The following is a 23,337-nucleotide window of genomic DNA, read 5'->3' as shown; positions in this document are numbered from 1 at the left end:
AAACAGTCATAGACCATTAGTTAGAAGGAACTCTGGAAATCAATCTAGCCCTCATATTTTTCATGAGCCAACTGAATTTAAATTTTAGGATCTGGATCCTAAAGAAAACTCAGAGATCATAGGACTTATATTTAGAACTGTAAGTGACAGATGAGATAATCTAGTTGAACTTCCTCATTTTATAGATTGGGAAAATTGAAGCCCAGAAGTCCGGAAGATCAATCAATGACTGAGTAGTTCCTGACTCCTGGTTCCAGGGTGTTTCCACAACATTACACCCTGAAATAAGAAGATTCTGGGTAGTGATGAACAGTTTCACTTGGCGGTCGTCCGTCTACCCTTATGAAGGAAATTGCCATTTCCTCTTTCTCATGGAAGTAGTACAAAAAAAAAATGGAACTGGGGGCTGGGTCAGCTCCTTTCAAGCTCAGGAGTCAGAAATTTGCCAGTTCCTCACTGAGGTTGCTTCATTTTCCCAACCTTACACATAACATGGGCAGTAGATAAGTGGGCAGAAGGAGATGAGCCAATGGCAAAGAAGGTGGGTGATGGAACCAGTGGAGGGTGAAGGAACAGCATTAGGAGCACAGATGCTTATGATAGCAAGGGTTTGGATTGCCTTTTATGACTGCCATCCATATATACATATTCAGGGGCCATATGTTCCACACTGCCTGCTGGATGCCAAATGGAATTCATGACCAGAAATATTCAGCTTCAGGTTTTGCCTTATCATTCCTTACAGCTGTAGGGGTTTATAAAAAAGGAAACTCCCCTTTACAAACTGCAATGGCATCTCCCATGATTTATCTTCATTTGAATATTGTATGTTACACCATATCCATATATTATCTGTATTTCTCCTCATGCTAGGTAGCAACTTCTCTAAATTATTTTAGAGCTCTTTGACTCATGAATAGTCAGAGAGGAAAAACTTTTAGAGATTAGTTCTCCTCATTTTTACAGGGTAAGAAATTAATGCCCAGAGAAAAGGGGAAGTATCTTGAGTTTGCAAAGCCCTAATCTTAGAGCTTTGGGTCACCAAACCAAGTCTCCTGACACCAGGACTGGTGCTCTTTTTCTCTTGTACTTCTGCTATTTGGTTTCCCCATATTGTGCTTCTGCAAATGGGTTATTTGCTAAAACTTTCAAACCTAAGGAAATATGTATGTTTTGTATCAATAATGTGTTTTTTTCTTTCAAATTTTAAACATACCAATTTATGTGAGAGGTTTGACTGCCATCTGGTGGATGACAGTAGAAAAGCATTAATGAGGCTCGATATTGGCATTTATTGAATCCTGGTTAGGAAGAGCTAGGGATAGGCTAAGATCCGGATGCAAAGATCAAATGACAGACACCCATCTCCCAGAGAGCTTACAGCCTTTTAGAGGGGAAGATATGTACACAATTCACTCTAGTATTAATTGCTCCTCTGTCAATATGTTGAAGTATAGGCAGGATGCTCTTCACATCATGAGAAGACCTAGATGCTTTGAGGAAGAAGCAAGCAGATTTTTTTTTTTTTTAGTTTTTGCAAGGCAATGGGGCTCAGTGGCTTGCCCAAGGCCACACAGCTAGGTAATTATTAAGTGTTTGAGGTCGGATTTGAACTCAGGTACTCCTGACTCCAGGGCTGGTGCTCTATCCACTGTGTCACCTAGCTGCCCCAGATTTTTGCATTTTAAGAAATTAAAACCTGGATCAGCAGCTTATGCCAGGGAGAGGTCAACTAGGAAGGGTCAGCGAAGAAAAGATGAGAAGAGGTGGTTGATGGCTTTGTGCTGAGTGCTACCAAGGTGGCTATTATTGATCTGACACTAAAAATAGAGAAGACTGCTGTCTTTCCAGGGCATCTGTTAGAGAATATGATAGAGAGCCTGCTGAGATTTGTTGAATCTGATGATTGCTACCTGCACACAGTATATTTGAAAATCCATGTAAGGATAAATAATTCTGCCAGGAGCAATTTACATAATATTACTAGGGATTCTGAAATTTTAGGCAAGAAAATAAATAACTTGGGGACACAGATGATGTTTTTATTACTGCTGCCAATTTTCCTAAGTTCTTTTCTAAATCTACTTTTAAATTTGGTGACCTCATCAGCTTCTGTGAGTTTAATTAACATCTTCCTGCATATAACTCCCAGATTTATTTATCTAGCCCTGGTCTCTCTTGTGATCAGTTTTGTGGTACCAACTGCTTTTTGGATATGTCCTGCACAGAAGTCAATGTTTTTTCCTCTAAAATCTTATCTCCACCAAACTTCCCTATTTCTCTTAAGAGAAATCACCATGCTTCCAGTCTCTAAGGTTTGTCACCCTGGTGTTATCTTGAATAATAATTTACATTTCCTTATCCCACATAGCCAATCAGTTTCCAAAATTGATCATTTCTATCTTGTGACATCACAACAAATAAGTCTTTCCCTTCTTTGTACTCATAGTTCCAGCCTTTTTCACATCTCTCTTGCATTCTTGGAATAACTTCCTAATTTGTCTTTCTTCCTTGTTTCTCTCCTTTACAGTCTATCATCCTCACAATTACCAAAGTGATTTTCCTAAAACACATGCCACTCCCTCTCTTACTTAACTGTTACCTTTAGGATCCAATATGAATTGTTCTGTTTTGCTCTTAAAAGACTTTTATAACCTGGTCCCAGCCAATCTTATTAATGACTCACCTCCATGCACTCTATAATATAGCCAAAGTTGTTCCCTTTTGCAAAGCCTGCCCCGCCCCATTCCTAGAATATGCTCCCTTCATTTTTCTGCCTCTTGGAACATCTTTTTCTTTCAAATTTTATATCAATGCCACCCTCTACTTGAAGCCTTTCTTAATTCTCCCAAGCCTTTAGAGCCCTTTTAGAGCCCTCATTATCTCCTTTGTTTTGTCTGTAATTATTTGTGAACTTTGTCTTACCCATTAGAACACAAGCTTCATGAAGGCAAGGGCTATTTTATATTATATTATATTTTGGTTATTTTTTTACTCTTTGTTTCATTTTGGTTTTGAGAAAGAGCAGAGATTTATCATCCCTATCATCTATTCCATACTTAGTCCATAGGAGATACTTGATAAATGTTTTTTGATTGAAAAAAAGTTAAAGAAGATTGTATCTGAAAATGGGATTTGGATGTCTAAACTATGCTTAAAGTATAGAAATGATTAGTTCTTGTTAGAGAGGAATTTTATTTAACAAAGGCTGACAAAAATTTATTTTCATGAAGTCTTGAAATCTTATGTAAAGGGAAAATAAAATGGAAGCAGAGAAGTATACAACATGATTGTCATGCTAAGTACTAATAAGAGTTTTAAGTCTAGAATAATCTATCAGCAGAGAAACCAAGTTCAGAAGAAACAGTATCCCAGAACAAAACCAGACATAAAACCAGTGATCTCATAAATCTGTATCCAGAATGGATGATAAACAATGATCTAGAGATCCCAACATAAGGAATAATTATCAGAGAATTTTAGGGGTAGGGCTTATACATCATATAGAGTTACTCCAGCCTATATTTTATTTAAATGGAACAAATCGATCTGAGGACATTGTATATTAATAACATATATCTATGTGAAAAAATCCAGGAATAGGGGTGGCTATTCCTCACATACACACACACACACACACACACACACACACGCACGCACACACACACACACACACACACACACACACACACACACGCAAAATATAATTTTTGCCAGTTCTATAATTTGAATATTCTACTATCTTCCCTCAGTACTGTGGCAATATTCCTGAGTATCAACATTTTTCAAAAATAAGTTTAATAATCACATTGTTTAATTAAAATGGAATTTATTTCTTACTTGCTGCCAATTTTCTTGAGTTCTTTTCTAAATCTACTTTTAAATTTGGTGACCTCAGCTTCTGTGAGTTTAATTAACATCTTCCTGCATATAACTCCCAGATTTATTTATCTAGCCCTGGTCTCTCTTGTGATCAGTTTTGTGCTATCAACTACTTTTTGGATATGTCCTGCACAAAACTCAATATTTTTTCCTTAGAATCTTCCCTCTACTAAACTTCCCTATTTCTCTTAAGAGAAATCACCATGCTTCCAGTCACTCAGGTAGATAGAACACCTGCCCTGGAGTCAGGAGTACCTGAGTTCAAATCTAGCCTCAGACACTTAATAGTTATCTAGTTGTGTGGCCTTGGGCAAGCCACTTAACCACATTGCCTTGCAAAAACCTAAAAACAAAAATTCAGGAATAGGGTTAGGGAATAATGAGGGGAAGGGGCAGAGGGAAGAGCATGATGAAAAAGTGTTTTGTGAAAAATCAATGGAAGGAGAAACAAAAGTGACAGTAATAGATCCATCCTATAGACCACCTGAAAAAAAAAAGAAAATAGAAGAGGATTTTGAGGAAAAGATCAGAAATCTGAAAAGAAGTATGAGATAGAGCAATGCAGAACTTTATAACTCCATAGGGAAGCTGTTAAAGTTGTTTCTTCCTGCTAAAAGTCTCACTACTCGATTATTTTAAATTTTGTTAGTGTTCTGATAACATTTTGCTTTTCACAGTAGAGGCATTTCTAGAGATACCTTCTTCATCTCTTCTTATATCAAACTATTCATTGTAACAAAGGAAAATTTTTTAGCATCTGATAAAAATGATTCTCTGACAGTGTATTCAATGCTCTGCTTCCAGAGCCTCACCTCTCTAGCAAGAAGATGAAAATATATGGCATTATATATTCTCTAATACCAAGATTCTCTTTAAAATTAATGAGGTCTTCTGTCATTTAGTGAATTATTTTTGTTACTATAGTAATACAATAGTAGTTGTGTTACTGGAGTCAAGAAGATAAGTTTAAATGTGGTCTCAGATGCTAGTTGTGTGATCCTGGCAAAGTCATTTAACCTCCATTTGTTTCAGTTTCTTCATCTGTAAAGTAGGTTGCTTTAATGTATTGGAAAATCATCAAAGAATCAAAAAAAAAAGAGAGAACCAAAGATAGCAATACAGTAAAAAAAAATGGGTTAGCAGATGATATAATCACTTACTACAAAGTAAAGAAAGTAGCAGGTAGTTGGAGCAGAGGTTCCAGCTAGGAAGAAGACTAGTGTTTCCTGGCCAGGCATACTCCCTCTCAAGTACCCCTCTCTCTCTCTATCTCTCATGCAGGGATAATTCCCTTGTTATTTAGTTTGCTAAATAACATTTTGCTTTAAACTATTATCCTATTGGTCTGGTAAAAGAGACACACTAATGTGGTATATTAATTTGAGGGTTTGATTTGATGTTGATACAAATTCTTTGAATTTGAGCACCCTTCAGGACCTTCACAGGCCCTTGTTCTACATAGACAACAGGGAGAAAGCAAAACTAATCTATTCTTGTTTTTGCTTTGTTTGTTGTGTTAAGAATGACATTTGGACTGGCAAGGGTGAATAAAAATGGTTAACAGGGAATTGAAATTCAAGATAAGGGAGTAGATGGAAATAAAAGGCCTAACTGCTCTCACTGAGTTCAAACCATTAGGCACAGATGAAATAAATTCTATTTTTAATTAAATGTGATTATTAAACTTTTTTTTGAAAAATGTTGACACTCAGGGGAATATTGCCACAGTACTTAGGGAAGACAGTAGAATATTCAAATTATAGACCTGGCAAAAATTATATTATGTGTGTGAGTATACACACAACATATATATTATATAAAATTTTAGACCCTATTCAAGTTCATTTTGGAATTTAGGAATTCATTTAGGAATACTTATTTAGAAATAGCATGGCCTCTTCAAAAATAGGCCATGCTGGGACGGCTAGGTGGCGCAGTAGATAGAGCACCAGCCCTGAAGTCAGGAGTACCTGAGCTCAAATCTGACCTCAGACACTTAATAATTACCTAGCTGTGTGGCCCTGGGCAAGGTACTTAACTCCATTTGCCTTGCAAAAACCTAAAAAAAAAAAAATAGGCCATGCTAGTCCAATCTGATTTACTTTTTTCTGATAAGGAAACTTTATCTGAATTTTAACAAAGCATCTAACACTATCTTACACTTAACATCTTACACTATCCTTCTGGATGAAATGAATAGTGAAGTAATGATATAATTAGCATTTGGAATTGGTGGAATGATAGGACTCAAAAAAATAGTCATTTATGGGCTGATGTCACCTTGAATGGAGGTCATTAGGAAAGTGACTCAGGGATTTAATACATCCGTGACAAAATCTTCACAGACTGGAGAGAGATGGACCAAAGCAAATAGGATGGATTTTAAGAGGGCTCAGTGTGAAGTTCCCTGTTTGGTTTCAAATAACTGCACAAAAATGAATGAGAGAGCTGTTGCTAGACAACAGAGCATATGAGAAAGATCTGTAGATTTTATTGAACTGTATATTAGTAAATCAAGTGGGCAACCAAAAATGTCTACAAGAAGCTTTTTGATTGTTCAACAGTTGGGGCATCTTTGCCCCAAAATGCCTTTTTTGTACACAAATTATATTTACATATTTAGGTATTGTTTCTTCCAAGTAGAAGGTAGGTTACTTGAGGGCAAGCACTGTTGTGTTTTTATTTGTGCATTCTGAGAGGCATCATTACATAGTGGTAAGTCTTAACTTACCTTGTTCTGTGTAACCAAGACTAGAAATTGCAGAGAAGGTGAAGATCTGCAGTAGTAGAAAGTTATCTACATTAGTGAAAAATCACAAGTCCAATCCCTATTTAGTAGCTGGCTACTACCTAATATATGTCAGGTATCTAAAAATGTGTATTGATTTGAATTTAATGAGAAAAAATTCAATATTAGGCTACATTAAGAGAGGGAAAATGTTTTGCATTAGGGAAATGTTAGTACTTCTGTCCTCTGCCCCATCAAACTATATTTATGGTATTGTTTGGTTCTGAAAATTGTATTTTAGAAGATGGAGCATGTCCAGATCAGGTTGTGCAGGATGGTAAGGAGACTAAAGGGAATGTCATTTAGTTGAACTGGAATTTAACCTGAAGAAGAGAACTCTTAGGTGATGTCAAGCATGTCAGAGGTTATCATTTAAAGGAGAAGATTAGACTTTTTCAACTTGGTCCCTTCAGGCAGAATGAAGAGTGATAGAAGGGAGACTGCTGAGAAGAGAAGTTAAAGGAATTTTCCAAATCCAGACAGCAAAGGAAAGAGGACACTGTCAAATTGTCTCTGGTAAAACTCAAACTCAGAAGTAGGATTTGGGGAGAGTATGGAGGAGAAACAATGTAAGTTAAGGAGAAGAACACATTAAAAACCTAAACTGTTTTGCAGGGTAGTCTTGGATTCTGCAGGTCTTAGTTTTCCTCACCTGTATCCTAAGAGGTTGTGTGTGAGGATTCTTCTCTGAGGAACAGAAATTGGGTTTTTACTCACATGCAGTGAATTGCTAGAAGGGGTAAAGAAAATTCCAAATTCTGCCTTGTTGCTTTTGACTGTTATTTAGAAGTTGAACTGATTGCATAATTTCACTGATAGTGAACTTGTCCTGCACATTCAACAACTAGAAACCAAGCACTTAGCTTTTAAGTTTCATGAAATGATGGCCAAGAGGGAAGACTAAAATAGAGTTGGTGACAGTGCAAGTAAAGGAATTCTTTCCTGAAGGGGGTGTTGACCAAGCGACCACAGCTAAGAACCCACCATACAGTCTTGCTCTTTGAGGTTGGACTGCATCCTGCTGTGACAGGAGCCATTAGATAGGAGAATGAGAGTGGTGGTAAGGAAGAGACTTGGGAACTCCCACTGGTGGCATGAAAGTCTCAGACTTAATTTATTATTGCTCTCAGGAGGAGTGAGATGGGGAGCAGAGGGTAGGCAGACTTTCATTCATAAGGAACTGGGGAGGTTACAAGTGCCCTTCAAACAGAAACCTGATGAATCATTGGACAACAGCTCTTGAAGGAGTAGTTTAATGTATTCAATGCTGATATTTTCTACAATTCAGTTTCACGGGGCTTGGGGAGTTTCCTTGGGGATTTACTGCAATAGTCAACTATATCTGTTAGCTTCTCTAGTCAAGGATTGCCCTTTATTCCTTTTTTTTTTTAAGTAGCCAAGAGGGTATTCACCTCTGGTCTCATAAAGATGAATTCCTGTTACAGCTTGGTTCCCCTGTTGAGGATCTGCAAGGGAAGAAGATGAAGAGATGAAGTTCTTAGAGTAAAAGGCTTTGTTATATTGGAGTGATGTACTATGCACTCCCCGCCAGACCCATTTGGGGGCAGTTAAATCCTGTTTTCTGTGTGAAGTCCAGTTTTGGTTTTTGGGTCTCTCAACACATAGCTGTAAAAGAAAGGGCTTATCATCTAGTGAAGACTGAGCAGAAGTTTGGAACCATTGAGACTTGGGAAAATACTCTTGTCTCGATCAATGTGGGGAAGATGTGTAGAGCCCACCATCTTGTTAGGGGAGCAGAGGGAAGTGGCATTTTCACTCAGAGAGAGCTTCTCTTGTGGCTTCTAAAACATGGGATTGATGAGAAATCCAGAGCTGGTTTGGGAATGTTAGTAAAACCTTACAAAGAAATTCAGCCCTGCCCAAGGCTAGCAAGTCATTTAAGGAAGACTGCGGAGTGCCAAAAGGTTATCACAGACTCTCAGGAATCAGTATTTACGGGACCCTTTCAAGAACTTGTGTGCAGGTTGTCTATATGAGACCAAATGAAAACCCTTGAGATTGTCAAAATGATTTCGTGTAGGTAAACAAGAAACAACCTTCTTCTTTAGTGATGGAGTAAGTAAAATGCAATGCTTTATTATGCCAGTTCCTCTTTCAACAACTCTAAATTGCCTGTAGAAAAGGCATTGAATAGTAGACTCCAAGGAAACTGAACAAAATATCATCCTATCCAAGGCTACAGTTGTTCCTGACTTGTTTTCCTCTCGATTTTTTTCTCCTTTTCTCTCTTTTTCCTTTTCCGTGTGGCGATTCTTGGTGGGGTGGTGGGGAAGTTGTATCCCTCCCCCTTTCTTCATCCTCCTCGTCCTCCCTGGCCCAGGAGGTTTATCCGCTTGAAGTCGGAAATGTTTGAAGCGTGGGAGATCCCTGGGACTTTGCCACCAAGAAAAGCCCACTGTGCACGAGGGCCTGGCCGCGGCTGCCTGGCCAGTCCGGCCCCGGGGGTCCCATCCCCCCCCCGGTCCGGCCCGCGGGGCTCTCTTCCCGGCGCTGCCCCCCCCCTCCCGCGGGCAGGCCCGGGCCGCCATGGCATCGCCCTCCGCGGGGCGGCTGCCGCGCTGCGTGTACGTGAACTGCTTCGGCTCCCACCGCTGCGGGAGCGCCATCCTCTACGAGGGCCGAGGATCGTGGAGGCTGCGGCGGCTCGAGGCCGGGGGCAGCCCCGCCGAGCCGGCCCTGCCCGAGACACCCGGGGGCCCGGGGGCGAGCCGGGCGTCCAGCCGGGGAACCCCGGCGCCCGGGGCCCGGGAGCCGCCGGAGCTGCCAGGCCAGGCCGGGCGCCGCCGACCGGGGAGGCCCTCGAGGAGGGCGCTGCCCGGGCCAGGTGGGGAGATGCGGGCCTCGCCCGCGGGGGCCTCCCCGCCCGGGCCGCAACCACCCCTTCGGGGCCACAGCCCGGGCCTCGGTCTTCTCATCTCTGAAACAGCGGAGTCTGGGGTCGGGGAGGTTCAGTCGTAGGGTTTGTGCCTCCCCGATGCCCGGTCTGAGAGCCTCCAGCTCCGCCCTTGATCTGATTAGATTAATTTAACGGTCCATGATTGTAAAGTGGCCGAAATGCCCGTCTTCCTCTTACAATTTAGTCATACTTTGATTTTTTTTATTATTTTTTAAAAATCGAGTGTTTATGGGATGCAGATCCTTGATCTGGTGCTTGGATAATGGAAAGTCTCCTTCCTGGAGTTCAGAGTCCAGTTCAGCATAATACTAAAAAGGGGAACAATACACACATTGTCCTGGGAAGACTTGAAGAGGAAAGATGGTGTAAAAGAACATGGAATCCAATCCCACCTCAACCCTTTTTATTAGCATAATATTGGGCAAGTCACTACACCGCTTTGGACTTTAGTTTCTTTATTTGTTAAAGGGCTGGACTTGGTGACTTATATAAAGGTTACTTTATAACTTCTAAATCTCTGATCCTGTATTCTAGGAGGACAAAGTTTTGTTTACTGGGATGATATTAGAGAATTAGAACATTTGAGGACCATAAAGCAATAGGCACTTTTTTTTTTTTTAACAATTTTAACTTCATTTTCCTTTTTTTTAAAATTAACAGCATTTAGTTTCTTTGCCATGTAACCTGTTCCTCTCAAATGAAAACAAACAACAGAAAAAATGTATTGATCAGAGGCCTTACATCTTCCAAAATTATTTTTCTTTACATTGCTCTTAGTGTACAAATTGTTCTGATTCTATTCCCATCAATCTGCATCAATTTTTTTTTCCATCTTTCTTAGTGTACAATTTTTTTCTGATTCTATTCCCTCGGGTCTACATCATTTTGTAGGAGTCTTCCCAGGTTTCTTTGAAACCAGCCCCTGTATTATTTCTTGCAACAAAACTATTCTAACACATTCATATGCCATAATTTGTCATAAAAAAGAACTATTATACACATTTTTGTAGATATGGGAACTTTTCCTTTCCTAAGTCTGTACCCCAAAGCTTACAGACAGATTTGGTCAAAGTTTGCACACTTTGACTTTTTTGGACATAGTTCCAAATTGCCTTGGAGAATGACAAAAAAAAATCTTCCTCTTTCCCTTTCCCCCAATCACAATCATTTTCCTTTTTTTGTCAGCTTTACCAATCAGATGAGTGTGAGATATTCTAGTATTGTAGTTGGCATTTATCTACTTATTTGAAGCATATTTTCATATGCCTTGGATTTCTTCTTTGAAAACTTCCTGTTCACATACTTTGACTTTTTAATCAGTTGGAAAATAGTTTTCATTCTCATAAATTTGGATCAATTCTTTATTTTAAAATATTTTATTTAAATTTATCTAAAATTTTATTTACAATAATATTTTGGAAATAAGACTTTTATCAAAGAAATTTTCTCCACTTTTTTTCCCAGTTACTTGCTTCTTGCAACTTTAGCTACACTGATATTTGTGTAAAAAAACCTTTGAATTTTTATGCAATAAAAATTGTTTATTTTACCTCTGTAATCCTTTTTATCCTCTGGGTCATAAAATCTTCCCCTTCCATATAAATTCAAGGAAAATTAAGTTCTTCCTTGCTTCTCTAATTTATTGTCACTTTTTATGTGTATGGTTAAGTATCTACTATATCTTGATATGTGATGTTACATGTTCTTCTGTACCTAATTTCTGTGACTCTGCTTTTCAGTTTGCCTTCTCAGACTTTTTTCCATAAGAAATATTTTCTTTCTTTAGCTCCCTCATCTAGTATTTGTGAAATTTATATGCTAAACTGAAGCTTTTTATATTTATTTTATTAAATGTGAATAGATATGCATTCTAGGATCCAACATATTATTGTCCTTCTTAGTTTCTTTCGATTTACATATCTGACAAATGTGCTAACTGTTCATTTAGGTCAAAACAAAATGTTGAACCATATAGGATTAAGGATGATGCTTAGGTTAAATTGGAGATAACTTGGGGCAACTAGGTACAGTGGATAGAGAACCAACCCTGGAGTCAGGAGGACCTGAGTTCAAATTTGTCCTCAGATACTTGATATTAACTGTAAATATTTTGGTTAAGTCACTTAACCCCTTTTCCTCACCCCCCTCCCTCTCAAATAAACTTAGAGAGACCTCACTTCCAACTCAGAATTCTTAACTTGGAGTCCATGAACTTAAAAAAACAATTTTTTAACTTTTTCATTATAATCTATTTCCTATGTATTTTCTTTTATACATTTAAAAAGCATTATACTGAAAAGGGGTCCATAGGTTTCACCAGACTGTCTAAGGGTTCATGACACTACCACTGAGTTGACATTGATTCATTAATGACTGGTCTTTAGATCTGTTAATTAGTTTCAAACCTATTATCTTGTTATCTAAAAATGACAGCAAGACTTTATCCAGGCATACTACATCAGTATTATTCCTTTGATTGACCAGTATTGTCAAAAATGAAATTCAGTGAATTCAGAATAAGACTGGTTTTGATTAAATCATTCTGCAGGATCATATAAATTATCACTTTAAAAAATGTATGTTGGGGGCAATTAGATGGTGCACTGGAAAGAGCACTAACCTTGCAGTCAAGAGAACCTAAGACCAAATCCATCCTCAGATACTTGATACTAGTAGTGTGACTTTGGGCAATTACCTTGCCCCCACCCCCAAATATCCAAGAATTTTGCTAGTAATAGAAGCTCACTGACTTGTAGTTTATAGACTTCATATCTGCTTCCCATTTTTTTTTGAAAATGAAAACATCCGTTATCTCTCAGTATTTTGCCCATTTCCTTAACCTTTCAGATATCACTTGTGAATGGGTGAGCATTCAGATCTACCAGTTTTCATTTTCCTAGCTTATAGTCACTCTGGTGATTTGAACTTAGTGAAGATATTTTATTGTCTTTTTTTACTTTACTTGGGTCTCTAACCCCTGCTAACCATTTTTCCCCCTTTCCTAGTCCAAAATCCTTCCTGGAAGAAAAAAAGAAAAGTTGAAATTTGCATTAGTTAAAAGTAGATCAGCCTTCTCATTGTCATCAATTATTATCTTCTTCACCATCCTAAAAAATAGTACTATCCTTTCCTTAATCCTCCTTTTGACCCCAAAAGAGCAAAACCAGCCAAATTACAAACTAACTAAAAAAGCAAAAGACCTTGTTAGAGCATTCATACCAATCAGTTCCTTTGGGGTATTTGCCCTCTTTTACCGCACTCTTCTACATTTTTTGATATTAGCTTCAGTTTCTTCATTCATCTATCTTTTCTGCATGTCTTTTTAAAACATCTGAGTTTTGTCAATGTTTTCCTAGTACTCTTACTTTTGCCTCTGCAGCAACTTTTTCTTCCACCTCATTAAGATTTTTTTTGTTTAAAAACCATCCAGTACTAGAAGTCAAATGAGCTGAGTCATTTTAACAATAGAATTAAAACTCCCAAAATCATGTAGTCCAGAAGTGTCAAATGTGGCCTACTGCTACCAGAACTAGATGAAAATGTAATTGGGGAATACTTTACAAAATACAGATTATCTTGAACAAAGATTTCCAAGTCAATATTAGTCTGCACATATCCTTATTTAAAATTTAGTAGCCCCTATTGCTGTTTGAGTGATACCTCTAATCTACTGCATATTCATGATTTTTACATGAATAAACCAAAGTTTAGAAAATTTATATGAATTTTACCATAAGACTTAGACTAAAATTTATCCTTGTCTTCAAAGATGAGGAAACTGAAGTCCAAAGATTTGATGAGGGTCAATTGTCTTGCCTTTGACAAAAACAGAAGAATCCAAAGAACCAGGAAACTTGACTGTCACTCCTTTTACATGGTAGAAGTTTTATCTTAGATTTTAGCCTGCTAATCTTCTATTAGATCATAAACTATATGAGAGGTGTCTTAAAACTTTGTAGATCCCCTCACAACTTCACTATGCTCTGAATGTACTCAAAAGATATTTAATTGTATTAAGTACATTCTTCTCTAACCCTTTCCCCAGTTAAAATTATTTTAAATTATTTTTATTATGAACTTAATCATTAACATACAAAAACATCAATATAAAAAAGAATTGTATATGATAGCAAATATGTTTTTAAAGAGGTATATTAAGTATATCAATATATATTATATATAATATATTAATATATATCATATAATAAAGTAAGTATATTAAGAAATATACTTAAAGAAGTATATTAAATTTAGCAAGGTCTGGACTCCATTTTTATATGAAAAAATAGGAAAATTGGACTAGATGAAACTCTTTTAAAGAACTCGGGGTGGGGGGGCAGCTAGGTGGCGTAGTGGATAAAGCACCGGCCTTGGAGTCAGGAGTACCTGGGTTCAAATCCGGTCTCAGACACTTAATAATTACCTAGCTGTGTGGCCTTGGGCAAGCCACTTAACCCCATTTGCCTTGCAAAAAAAAAAAAAACCAAAAAGAACTCTTTTGACAGACAGCCTCAGACTCTTAATAATTACCTGTGTGACCTTGGGTACATCATTTAACCTAATTGCCTTGCAGAAAAACAAACAAAAACAACTTAAAAATATCACTCTTTGAACCCTTGCCTTAGTTTTACACACATATATATATATATATATATATATATATATGTATATATATGCAAAAATGAAGGGTTTAATTACATAATCTTTAAAGTTCCTTCTCTAATCTAGTTTCTAATATTAGAAGATGCTTAGATACTACTGGCAGATTTTTTTATCTGTTGTTCTTAGGCTTTAATTCATTAGAGCAATGTGTAATGATTTTATTTCTAAGCACAGACATTCAGTATATAAAGAGAATTCTTAGATGCATCAAAGTTATGTGATAGCCTTGTTTTCTAATTCTATTACTTTTTTTTTTAAAATTTGGTTTTTTAGATAGTGTCAGTGATATATTTGAACTCTACATACCTTTGAATGAAGCTGCTAAAATCACAAAGAAGAAGAAAAAGGTAAGATATAGATAGAAATGGAAGTCACTGGTTAATATAATAATTAATACAATAGTACTATGAATAGATGCCCAAAGATAGACAACATGAGAGAAAAGTTTGGAAATAAGTTTTTGAGATAAAAAAAAAAATTCTTGACTAGGAAATCAGCATTTTGTGGAAATAATAGTAAACTTAATAATCAAAGGAGTGGGTTGGAAGGCCATAATAGACCTGTGTAATTCAAATTTGTCATGTGAAAGAGATTATAAATAATTGAGAAAAATGTAACAGGTAACTGATGTAGTTCAAAAAAAGAACTATATATTTCATAGGACAAGTGTTCATTTTTTTTCCCTCACCAAAAATGTTTGGTTATTTTATGTGGTGAGAATAATGTAATTAATTTGATCCCTTTTTATTTTTTCCAATTACATATAAAGATAGTTTTTAACATTCATTTTTATAAGATTTTGAGTTCCAAATTTTTCTCCTTCCTTCCCTCTCTGCCATCCTTTCTCCCCAAGAAAGCATGAAATCTGATATATTGTGAAAGAAGAATCAGGACAAACTGGAAAAGCCACAAGAAAGGGGGAAAAAACCCCAAAAACAAAAATGTGGAAGTAGTATATTTCAATCTTCACTCAGAATCCATAGTTCTTTCTCTGGATATAGCATTTTCTTTAATAAATTGAAAAGGGTACATCTTACAGTGATTGTCTTAATATCACTGAATTCTGAATGCACACTGTTATTTTCTAGAGATGGAAAACTGAAGCTGGAAATCATTTGAACTCAGATTGTTTCACAGAATCTTACAGTTGCTAAGGATCTCTGAGGTCATCTAATCTATCTTGTACCTTGCCAAGAATACCCAAGTAACATCTTTAGCAAGCAGGCATCTAGTCTCTGCTTTAATATTACAATTGGATATGGAGAGTTGAGGACAAAGATTGCTGAGAAAACCCATTCTCTTTTTTCACAGCTGTATCCTAGAGATTAAATTGATTGATTAATATCTGTTTACATTTTCTGTTTTATATGTTACATATTCCCACTTTATTTAATCCTTATATCAGTCACTTATTTATCAAGTATCTACTGTTTGTCAGGTATGTGAGCTTACATTATATTGGAGAATGCAAGTGTATATATATATATATATATATATATATACACATAATGTATATGTGTATTATATATATTACATATATGCATACATTCATGCAGATACAAAAATATATGTATACACTTACGCATGCAAGTACAAAGTATTTTTTGTGAGAGTGTAAGCATTAGAAACTGAGGGTATTAGGAAAGGCTTCATGTAGAAGATGGCAAAACTTTTTTCCAGGGTCTTCACTTTCTTGTCAAAGACTTTATAATCCGTAGCACTGTTTTCCAGGATTCATCTAACTATATCATCTGTCCTCATATGAATTCCCAGAAGTGTGTAGTATAGTAGTTATTAGATTTGACTTAGAAAGTTCTCTTCATATCCTTAGAAGACAGACTCCAGATGGATGCCAAGGTATTCCTAAGATACTCCTGTTTGCAAATGACATTATGTTATTTCATCAAGCTTAGAATAACTATAGAGCCTCCTAGATAAGATTCATAATCTTGCAAAAGATTTCTGCCAAACAGTCACAGTCAAATGGGCAAAGATTATCTGTTATCCAAACTGTGATATATAGTTGAATAAACAAACAATGGAACCTGTTCAACAATGCACATAACTTGGACATTGCTTATAGAAAGGGCTGGACCTTGAGCAAGAACAGGAGATTGGACTGGATTGTCTTTGAGAAATTGTATATTTTTTTAATAGCTCCAAGCCTATGCCTAATACAACAGCTTATTTTTTTAACACTAATATTCTTCTATTGATGTATATCTGTTCATCATCAACTACTAAATTCTCCAAAGATTTCTCATTGCATAAAAAGCAATGGAGATGTGCGAGGTGAACATAAGGAGGCTGAAAAGTGTTATAGATGAAGAATTGTGTAGAAAAAGCAATGTAATTTATGTAATCAAATTAATGTATGACAAGAAAAAGTATAGAATGGTCATTTAAAAGAGCAAGTATAATCACATGCTCACAATGCTATGCATGCATTTTCAACAGATACAGAAGAGAAGCTGTAGCATTTTGGATGGACCCTTTAAGGTAAATTTTAATGAAGATATAAATAGGAGTCTAATGAGATGAAAAACAGGTATAGATTGAGATCTGTATCAAAAGAGTGTGTGTCCACTATGATGAGATCATAGATCCATTGAGGTATCTATGTAGCCAAAATAAAAAGTTATAGATGAGATCTCTTCTAAAGAATGACCACTACCACTGCATTTTTGACTCAAGAGTGAATTTTTAAAGTCTTATTTGATACTTATTATCTTTGGATATAGCTGTCTACCTGATGCTTTTTATGATAGTTGAATTCTATGAAATATCAGTAGGTCAAATAAAAAGTTATCTAATGTGACATTTTAAGGATTACATATATAAATGTAAGTAAAAGAAGAAAACATTTAAGACAATTATACATCTGTAGCTGAGTTATTTAAAAAAAAAAGGAAAAGATAATGCAGAGCTGTCCTAAAAACATAGAATCCTAGAGTTGGAAGGGACTTAAGAAGCCATTTAGACCAACCTGTAATTGTATAAGAATTCTCTTGACAACACATTCACCAAATAATTGTTGTATTTTTTTCAGACTTCTAGTGAGGGTAAACCCCATACCTCAGGAGGTAAACAATTTAACTTTTGAGTACTTCCAACTATAAGGAAGTTTTCCCTTATATAAACCTAAATTAGTCTATTCTCACCTTCCATCCACTGCTTCTAATTTTGTTTTCCTGTCATCTAATACAATGTCCTATTTTATAAGATTATAAGATGTAAAGTGATTTTGCCCATAGTCAAATAGCTAGTAAATTATAGAGGTGGAATTTGAATCCCGTTCTGCCTCTTTATCTGTGCTCTTTCCTCTTTCATTATTCCATTCAGGTCTATAGTTCATGGTCTTTGATATTGATTTATGAAAAGAATTTGTTTGCTACAAACAAATAAATAATGGGTCATAGCCAATTATTTATGATTACAGACATATGAGTTTTCAAAAGAAACCACATCTGGTATTGGTAACAGACATGCTGAAATTTATTTTGAGGGAATGATGTCCAAAGTGGAGCTAGGCTATGAAAGAATGGGTTCAATGCTGGAGAAAGACTTAAAGTAGGTTTCAGGTCTGTGTTTCAGCAGTGAGTGAGAATGCAAGGAATATTGTGAGGAACATGCATCATGGTTGAGTTATTCCTTAGGAAAGAACCTCTTTAAAGGTTCTCAACAAGTTGGTATTCCTTATGGTGTTTATCTTTTCAGCATGCAGTTTGGGACAGCGTATACAAAGTGATTTCCAAGATGCTGAATGAAAATGAAAAAATCAGAGACAGAATGAACTTCAAACAAGGTTGTGTTGAAAGTAGGTAATACTTTATTTGAGATTGAGAAACTTCTATTATAGGTTTTGCTCACAAAATAAAGGTGCTTGTACATCAGCTCTCATAATTTTCGTGTGCAGAGTGCAGTCACAGATTTCAGTTTCTTGTTATCATTTTTCTTTTTAATTAAATCTCCCTTTACTATATTTTTAAAGTATCATGTCTAGAACTGGTGGATGGGGAAAAGGGTTTATATGAGTGCAAAGGTATTTATTTTATTTAAAGTATAGCAGGAAGATGTAACAAACTAGTTTCTTGAGGTATAAATTTTTCAAAATTTGATACTTTCTGACTTCATCTGATGAAGTAAACATCCTGCTACTTGTGTGAGCTTTTGTAACCCTCAATTTTTCAGGGTCCCACTTTCCTCCTATGTAATATGAGGAAATTAGATTAGCTGAATCTCCAAGGTCCCTTTAAGTCTATATAATTTCATGTTTCTTAAAGATACAGTATAGTCCAATCCCTTTAATATAACCTTCACATAACTATTTCCAAATAAAGTGAACTCTTGTTATAATTGAAGTTGTAGGTAATTTAGAAGCGTTAATATAGCAATATTATTTTCAGAAGTAAATATACTATATTAAATATATGCTATATTTAAATATATAATATATGTTAAATATATATAAATATACTATATTAAAAATGGAAAATTCTGGGTCTATAGTACTTGGTATTGGGTTGGGCAGGGGAAGAGCCAGATTTAGCTGGTAACTATTTTGATTTTATTAGTTTTGTTGTTTTTTCCTGAGAATATGTAAACTCTAATGGCCATATATAACCACAGAAGAATATGATCTTGTATGTTTGTATGGTAGTTTCAATAGGTTCAGTAATACTTTCTTTTAGGTAATTGGTAAAGGTGTAACATAAATTGATTCCTATCATAACAAAACTCTAATTTATAAGTGGTAAACTACCAGGAACTAATTTCTATTGATCTGAATTTATCTGCAGTGATATTGTTCATAATGGCAAAACCAAGAGTAAAAGAATACCAATAGTATGAACATATATAACTTCTGCTCTAATTTTGAATTGGGGTGACATGGAAATTTACCTTACCTCTCTTCATCTTCATCTGTTTTTAAAAATAAGATGAATGAAAGGATAACTATTGAAAATACAGGGTGGGGCTTTTTAGGCAAGGTAGTGGGATGGCCTACCAGGGAATGGATGGACTCCAGAAGTTAGCTGGACTCATATAATGCAACCAGTCTAAGAAAGTAGAGATCATGAGTGATGGGAAGGGGCAGCTAGGTGGCACAGTGAATAGAGCGCTGGCCCTGGAGTTAGTAGTACCTGAGTTCAAATCCGGCCTCAGACACTTAATAATTACCTAGCTGTGTGGCCTTGGGCAAGTCACTTAACCCCATTGCCTTGCAAAAGCTAACAAAACAATGAATGATGGGAAGAGGTGTTTAGAAACTGGGGAGTTCAAAGGAGGTGATGAGATCTTGATATGATATCTGAATATTTTATGCATGGTATTATTCTCAAAAGAAATTGGACAAATAAAGCAAGAGTCTCATTTTGACAAGGGGGAACAGAGATAGAGACAAGCAACAGCTATGAAATAATAGTGAACTGTTCATGGTATATGTCTTTGGGTTCTTACCCAAAGATTTTTTTATAGGTCATCTGGTAGGTTTGAGAGCATGGATGCTAGTTTTGGCCTTGGTTGATGATGAATGAATGAAGGTATTTATTAAAATGTTTAATATCTACAAAGCACTATGCTAGACATCAGAGTTACAAATTGAAAGAAAAAAGCTCACATTTTAATGGGGGAGACAGCACTAAGGAAGGTTTCAGCTGCAAGTCAGAAAGAAAAGTTTCATGGTCCTTAGAGTGCAATAGTGAAGTAGATATTAATATCTCTTCTTGAAAGTCATTTCCACTGATAAAATTAAATCAGTTTCTGATGCTCAACCATTTGACAGTGCCAAGTGTTTTAATAGTGAACTTTCTTTTCTTGAGAAGGTTTGATTCTCAGGATGATGGCTGAAGACAATGGGTTAGTAGTATTGCTGTTCCTAAGGCTTTTGGCCTCAGGTTCCAGGGTCATCTCCATCAGGGTCTAGGAGTAAATGGTAGTCAAAGAGGGGGTGCTGGCTCCCTCAGGTGCCATACTGCTTCATCTAGGCTGGTTTTCCTTCTGGTACTTACTCATGGCCTGTGATCCCCATGGTTGGGGGGAAGGAGAAGTAATGGTTTCAGTCTCCCTTTCCCATCTAGGCAGGTGGTAGGGATGACTGACTCCTTTCTCCTTGGTAATCACTTCATTGGGTGATGATCTTGAGATCTGGGCTGAAAGCAGGACTGATATTCTAGCACTGCTGCTCTAAGGGATCCTTTGTCCATCTGACTGTTGGAGATAGTTGATAAATTGTTACTGGTGGTGATGAGAATAGTGGATTGCTTCTCCAAAATGATTTTTCACCTTAATAAACTGTGAACACTGGGTTAGAAATAAATATGGTAGTCTAATGGGAATGGGGGGAACTCAATATCAGATTTCAAAGGAATCAGGATCATCCATATTTCTAACAGTTTTCGCAAAAATCCATTCATTGAATAAAAAGAAAAATGGCTTGGTTATTTCTATAGATAAAACTTTAAAAAATAAAATTATTCTCATTATCAGATATTTAAATGATTGTCCTAAAGGGGTTTACAGGATATACCAAAATGTGTAGTAAGTTGACATATAATAAGGAATAAAAATTGATGGATGCTTTAAAAAAGCCTATTCATAGAAAACTGTCATTATAGTGAAAGTGATATTTTCTTTATGTTCTTCATTTATACTAACTAGATGGTGATCTGGCCCAGAGTACAGAAGAAGAGTCTTCTCATCTCTGTGAGTGTGTACCAGAGTGAATTATAACCTGTGAGATAAAATATAGATGCATTTAATTTTCTTTCTTTTATTGCCAAATTTCAGTAACTTGGGGTTTGAAATTATAACTTGCTTTTATTCCTTGAATTAAACTTTAATTAATATCTATAGTGTATAAGTCATAGTGAAAAGTGTTGGATGAAGTGCAAAGTTGAATGAGTGATAAAATATTTGATAAGTTTTTGCTATTCTCTAGGCATTGAACTAAGTGTGGAAGCTAAAAGTAGCAGTATAAACAATAGGATACACGCACTCTACATTAGTTTTCTTTGGAAATGACCAGAAACTGATACAGAGGCCTGTCTCTGGGTGAAGTCAGGCAGAAACTTATCCATCAAGCTCTATTGTCTCAGGGACAGAGTCAGAGAGGTCATTCAGGCTTTGTGAGAAGCCCATCAGAGTTGTGTTTTCTGCAAGCTCTCTTAAGCTTGGCAGTTCAGCTTGAGAGAGGACCTCAGTCTCAGATGATCTTCAGGATCTTCCAAAGTCAATTCAAATAGAAGTGATTCAGTTTCTTGGCATGTGTTGGTAGACTGTCTCTATAGAACCTCTATTTGAGAGGTAGTCTTTTCTTTGGAGCCTATGAAACACTGATTAGCTCTGCATGAGTCAACCTCATCAGCTATGTGCACATCCCTGCCAAGGTTTATCCATAGCAATCAAAATTTCTCCATTTGTTGTAACTTATGGTTCCATGTATAGATGGTATGGTGGCTGGTAGAGAACCTGTTGTCTTAGTGTTAATTGTTAGGTCAAAATTAACAAACACATGCAGCAGAGAATCAATTTGTACTTTGTCAAATCTCAGCCTCTAATGCTGCTCAAATAATGGAAGGAGGTCCTCTTTTTTTAAATTTTATTTAAGGCAATGGAGTTAACTGACTTGCCCAAGATCACACAGCTAGCTAACTGTTAAGTGTGTAAGGCTGGATTTGAACTCAGGTTCTCCTAACTCCAGGGCTGGTGCTCTATCCACTGTGCTACCTAGCTGCCTCAGGAAGTCCTATCTAAATTATTCTATGATAACATTTTTTATGTCTTAATCCAGTACCCATTTGGACCTTTTTCTTGGTGTGGGTGTAAGATGTGGATCTTTGCCTAGTTTCCAATATACTGTTTTTCAGTTTTCCCAGCAATTTTTGTCAAATAGTGATTTCTTTTCTCAGAAGCTAGAGTCTTTGGGTTTATCAAACTTTAGATTACTAGAGCCATTTCTCACTGTTTCTCTTGTAACTAATCTATTCCACTGATACACCAGTTTGTTTCTTAGTCAATACCAAACTGCTTTGATGACTAACATCATTTTAGTTCTGGCTAGTCCATTTTTACATTTTTTATTAATTTCCTTGATATTCTTGACCTTGTGTTCCAACTCTAACCCTAATTCCCAACCCTAATTTCCTCTAATCCTAACAAACCTAACCCTAATCCTAATTTGCTGACCCTAATCCTAACCCTGTAAAATAGGTTTTTGATAATTTAATTGCTATAGCACTGAATAAACAATTTAATTTTGGTAGAATTGTTATTTTTATTATGTTAGCTTTGCCTATCCACGGGCAATTGACATTTTCCCAATTATTTAAATCTTATTTTATTTTTGTGAAAAGTGTTTTGTAATAGTTTTCATATAGTTTCTGGGTTTGTTTTGGAGGTAGATTCTCTAGTATTTTATGTTGTCTACAATTACTTTAAATGGATTTTTTTTTTCTATCTCTTGCTGATGTGCTCTACTGGTTATATCCAGAAGTGCTATGATTTGTGTGGGTTTATTTTATATCCTGCAACTTTGCTAACATTGCTAATTGTTTCAAGTAGTTTTTAGTTGATTTTCTAGAATACTTCAAGTATTGCATTATATCATTGGCAAAGGATGAGTGTTTTGTTTCTTCGTTGCCTATTCTAATTCCTCCAATTTCTTTTTCTTCTCTTATTGCTAAAGCTAACATTTCTAATACAATATTGAATAAATGGGCATCCTTGTTGCATTCCTGATCTTATTGGGACTGTTTCTAGCTTATCGCCATTACATATAATGTTTGCTGATGGTTTTACATAGATACTGTTTATCATTTTAAGGAAAATTCCATTTTTTTCTTATGCTTTCTATTATTTTTGATAAGAATGAATGCTGTATTTTGTCAAAAGCTTTTTCACATCTATTGAAATGATCATATGATTTCTGTTAGTTTTGTTATTGATATGGTCAATTATGCTTATAATTTTTCTAATATTGAACCAATCTTGCATTCCTTATATAAATCCCACCTGATAATAGAGTATTATGATAGTGATAACTTGTTGTAATCTCTTTGCTAAAATTTTATTTAAAATTTTTTTGCAT

General features: G+C 36.0%; 1 protein-coding gene across 1 annotated transcript in view; it reads left to right on the top strand.

Annotated features, from left to right (window-relative positions):
* Positions 1–9,161: 9,161 nt before the first annotated feature.
* The window catches only part of C1H5orf47 (chromosome 1 C5orf47 homolog), a 34,984-nt gene continuing 20,808 nt past the window's right edge, over positions 9,162–23,337 (top strand). Inside the window, exons 1-5 of the mRNA XM_074229635.1 lie at positions 9,162–9,515; positions 14,523–14,596; positions 16,707–16,748; positions 17,967–18,066; positions 20,910–20,954. Of these exons, the coding sequence (XP_074085736.1) occupies positions 9,218–9,515; positions 14,523–14,596; positions 16,707–16,748; positions 17,967–18,066; positions 20,910–20,954 (559 nt within the window). The 5' untranslated portion in view covers positions 9,162–9,217. The remainder of the gene's footprint in view (positions 9,516–14,522; positions 14,597–16,706; positions 16,749–17,966; positions 18,067–20,909; positions 20,955–23,337) is intronic.

This window comes from Macrotis lagotis, chromosome 1 (assembly GCF_037893015.1).
Source record: "Macrotis lagotis isolate mMagLag1 chromosome 1, bilby.v1.9.chrom.fasta, whole genome shotgun sequence".
Lineage (NCBI taxonomy): Eukaryota > Metazoa > Chordata > Mammalia > Peramelemorphia > Peramelidae > Macrotis > Macrotis lagotis.
This window is presented reverse-complemented; position numbering and strand designations above follow the sequence as displayed.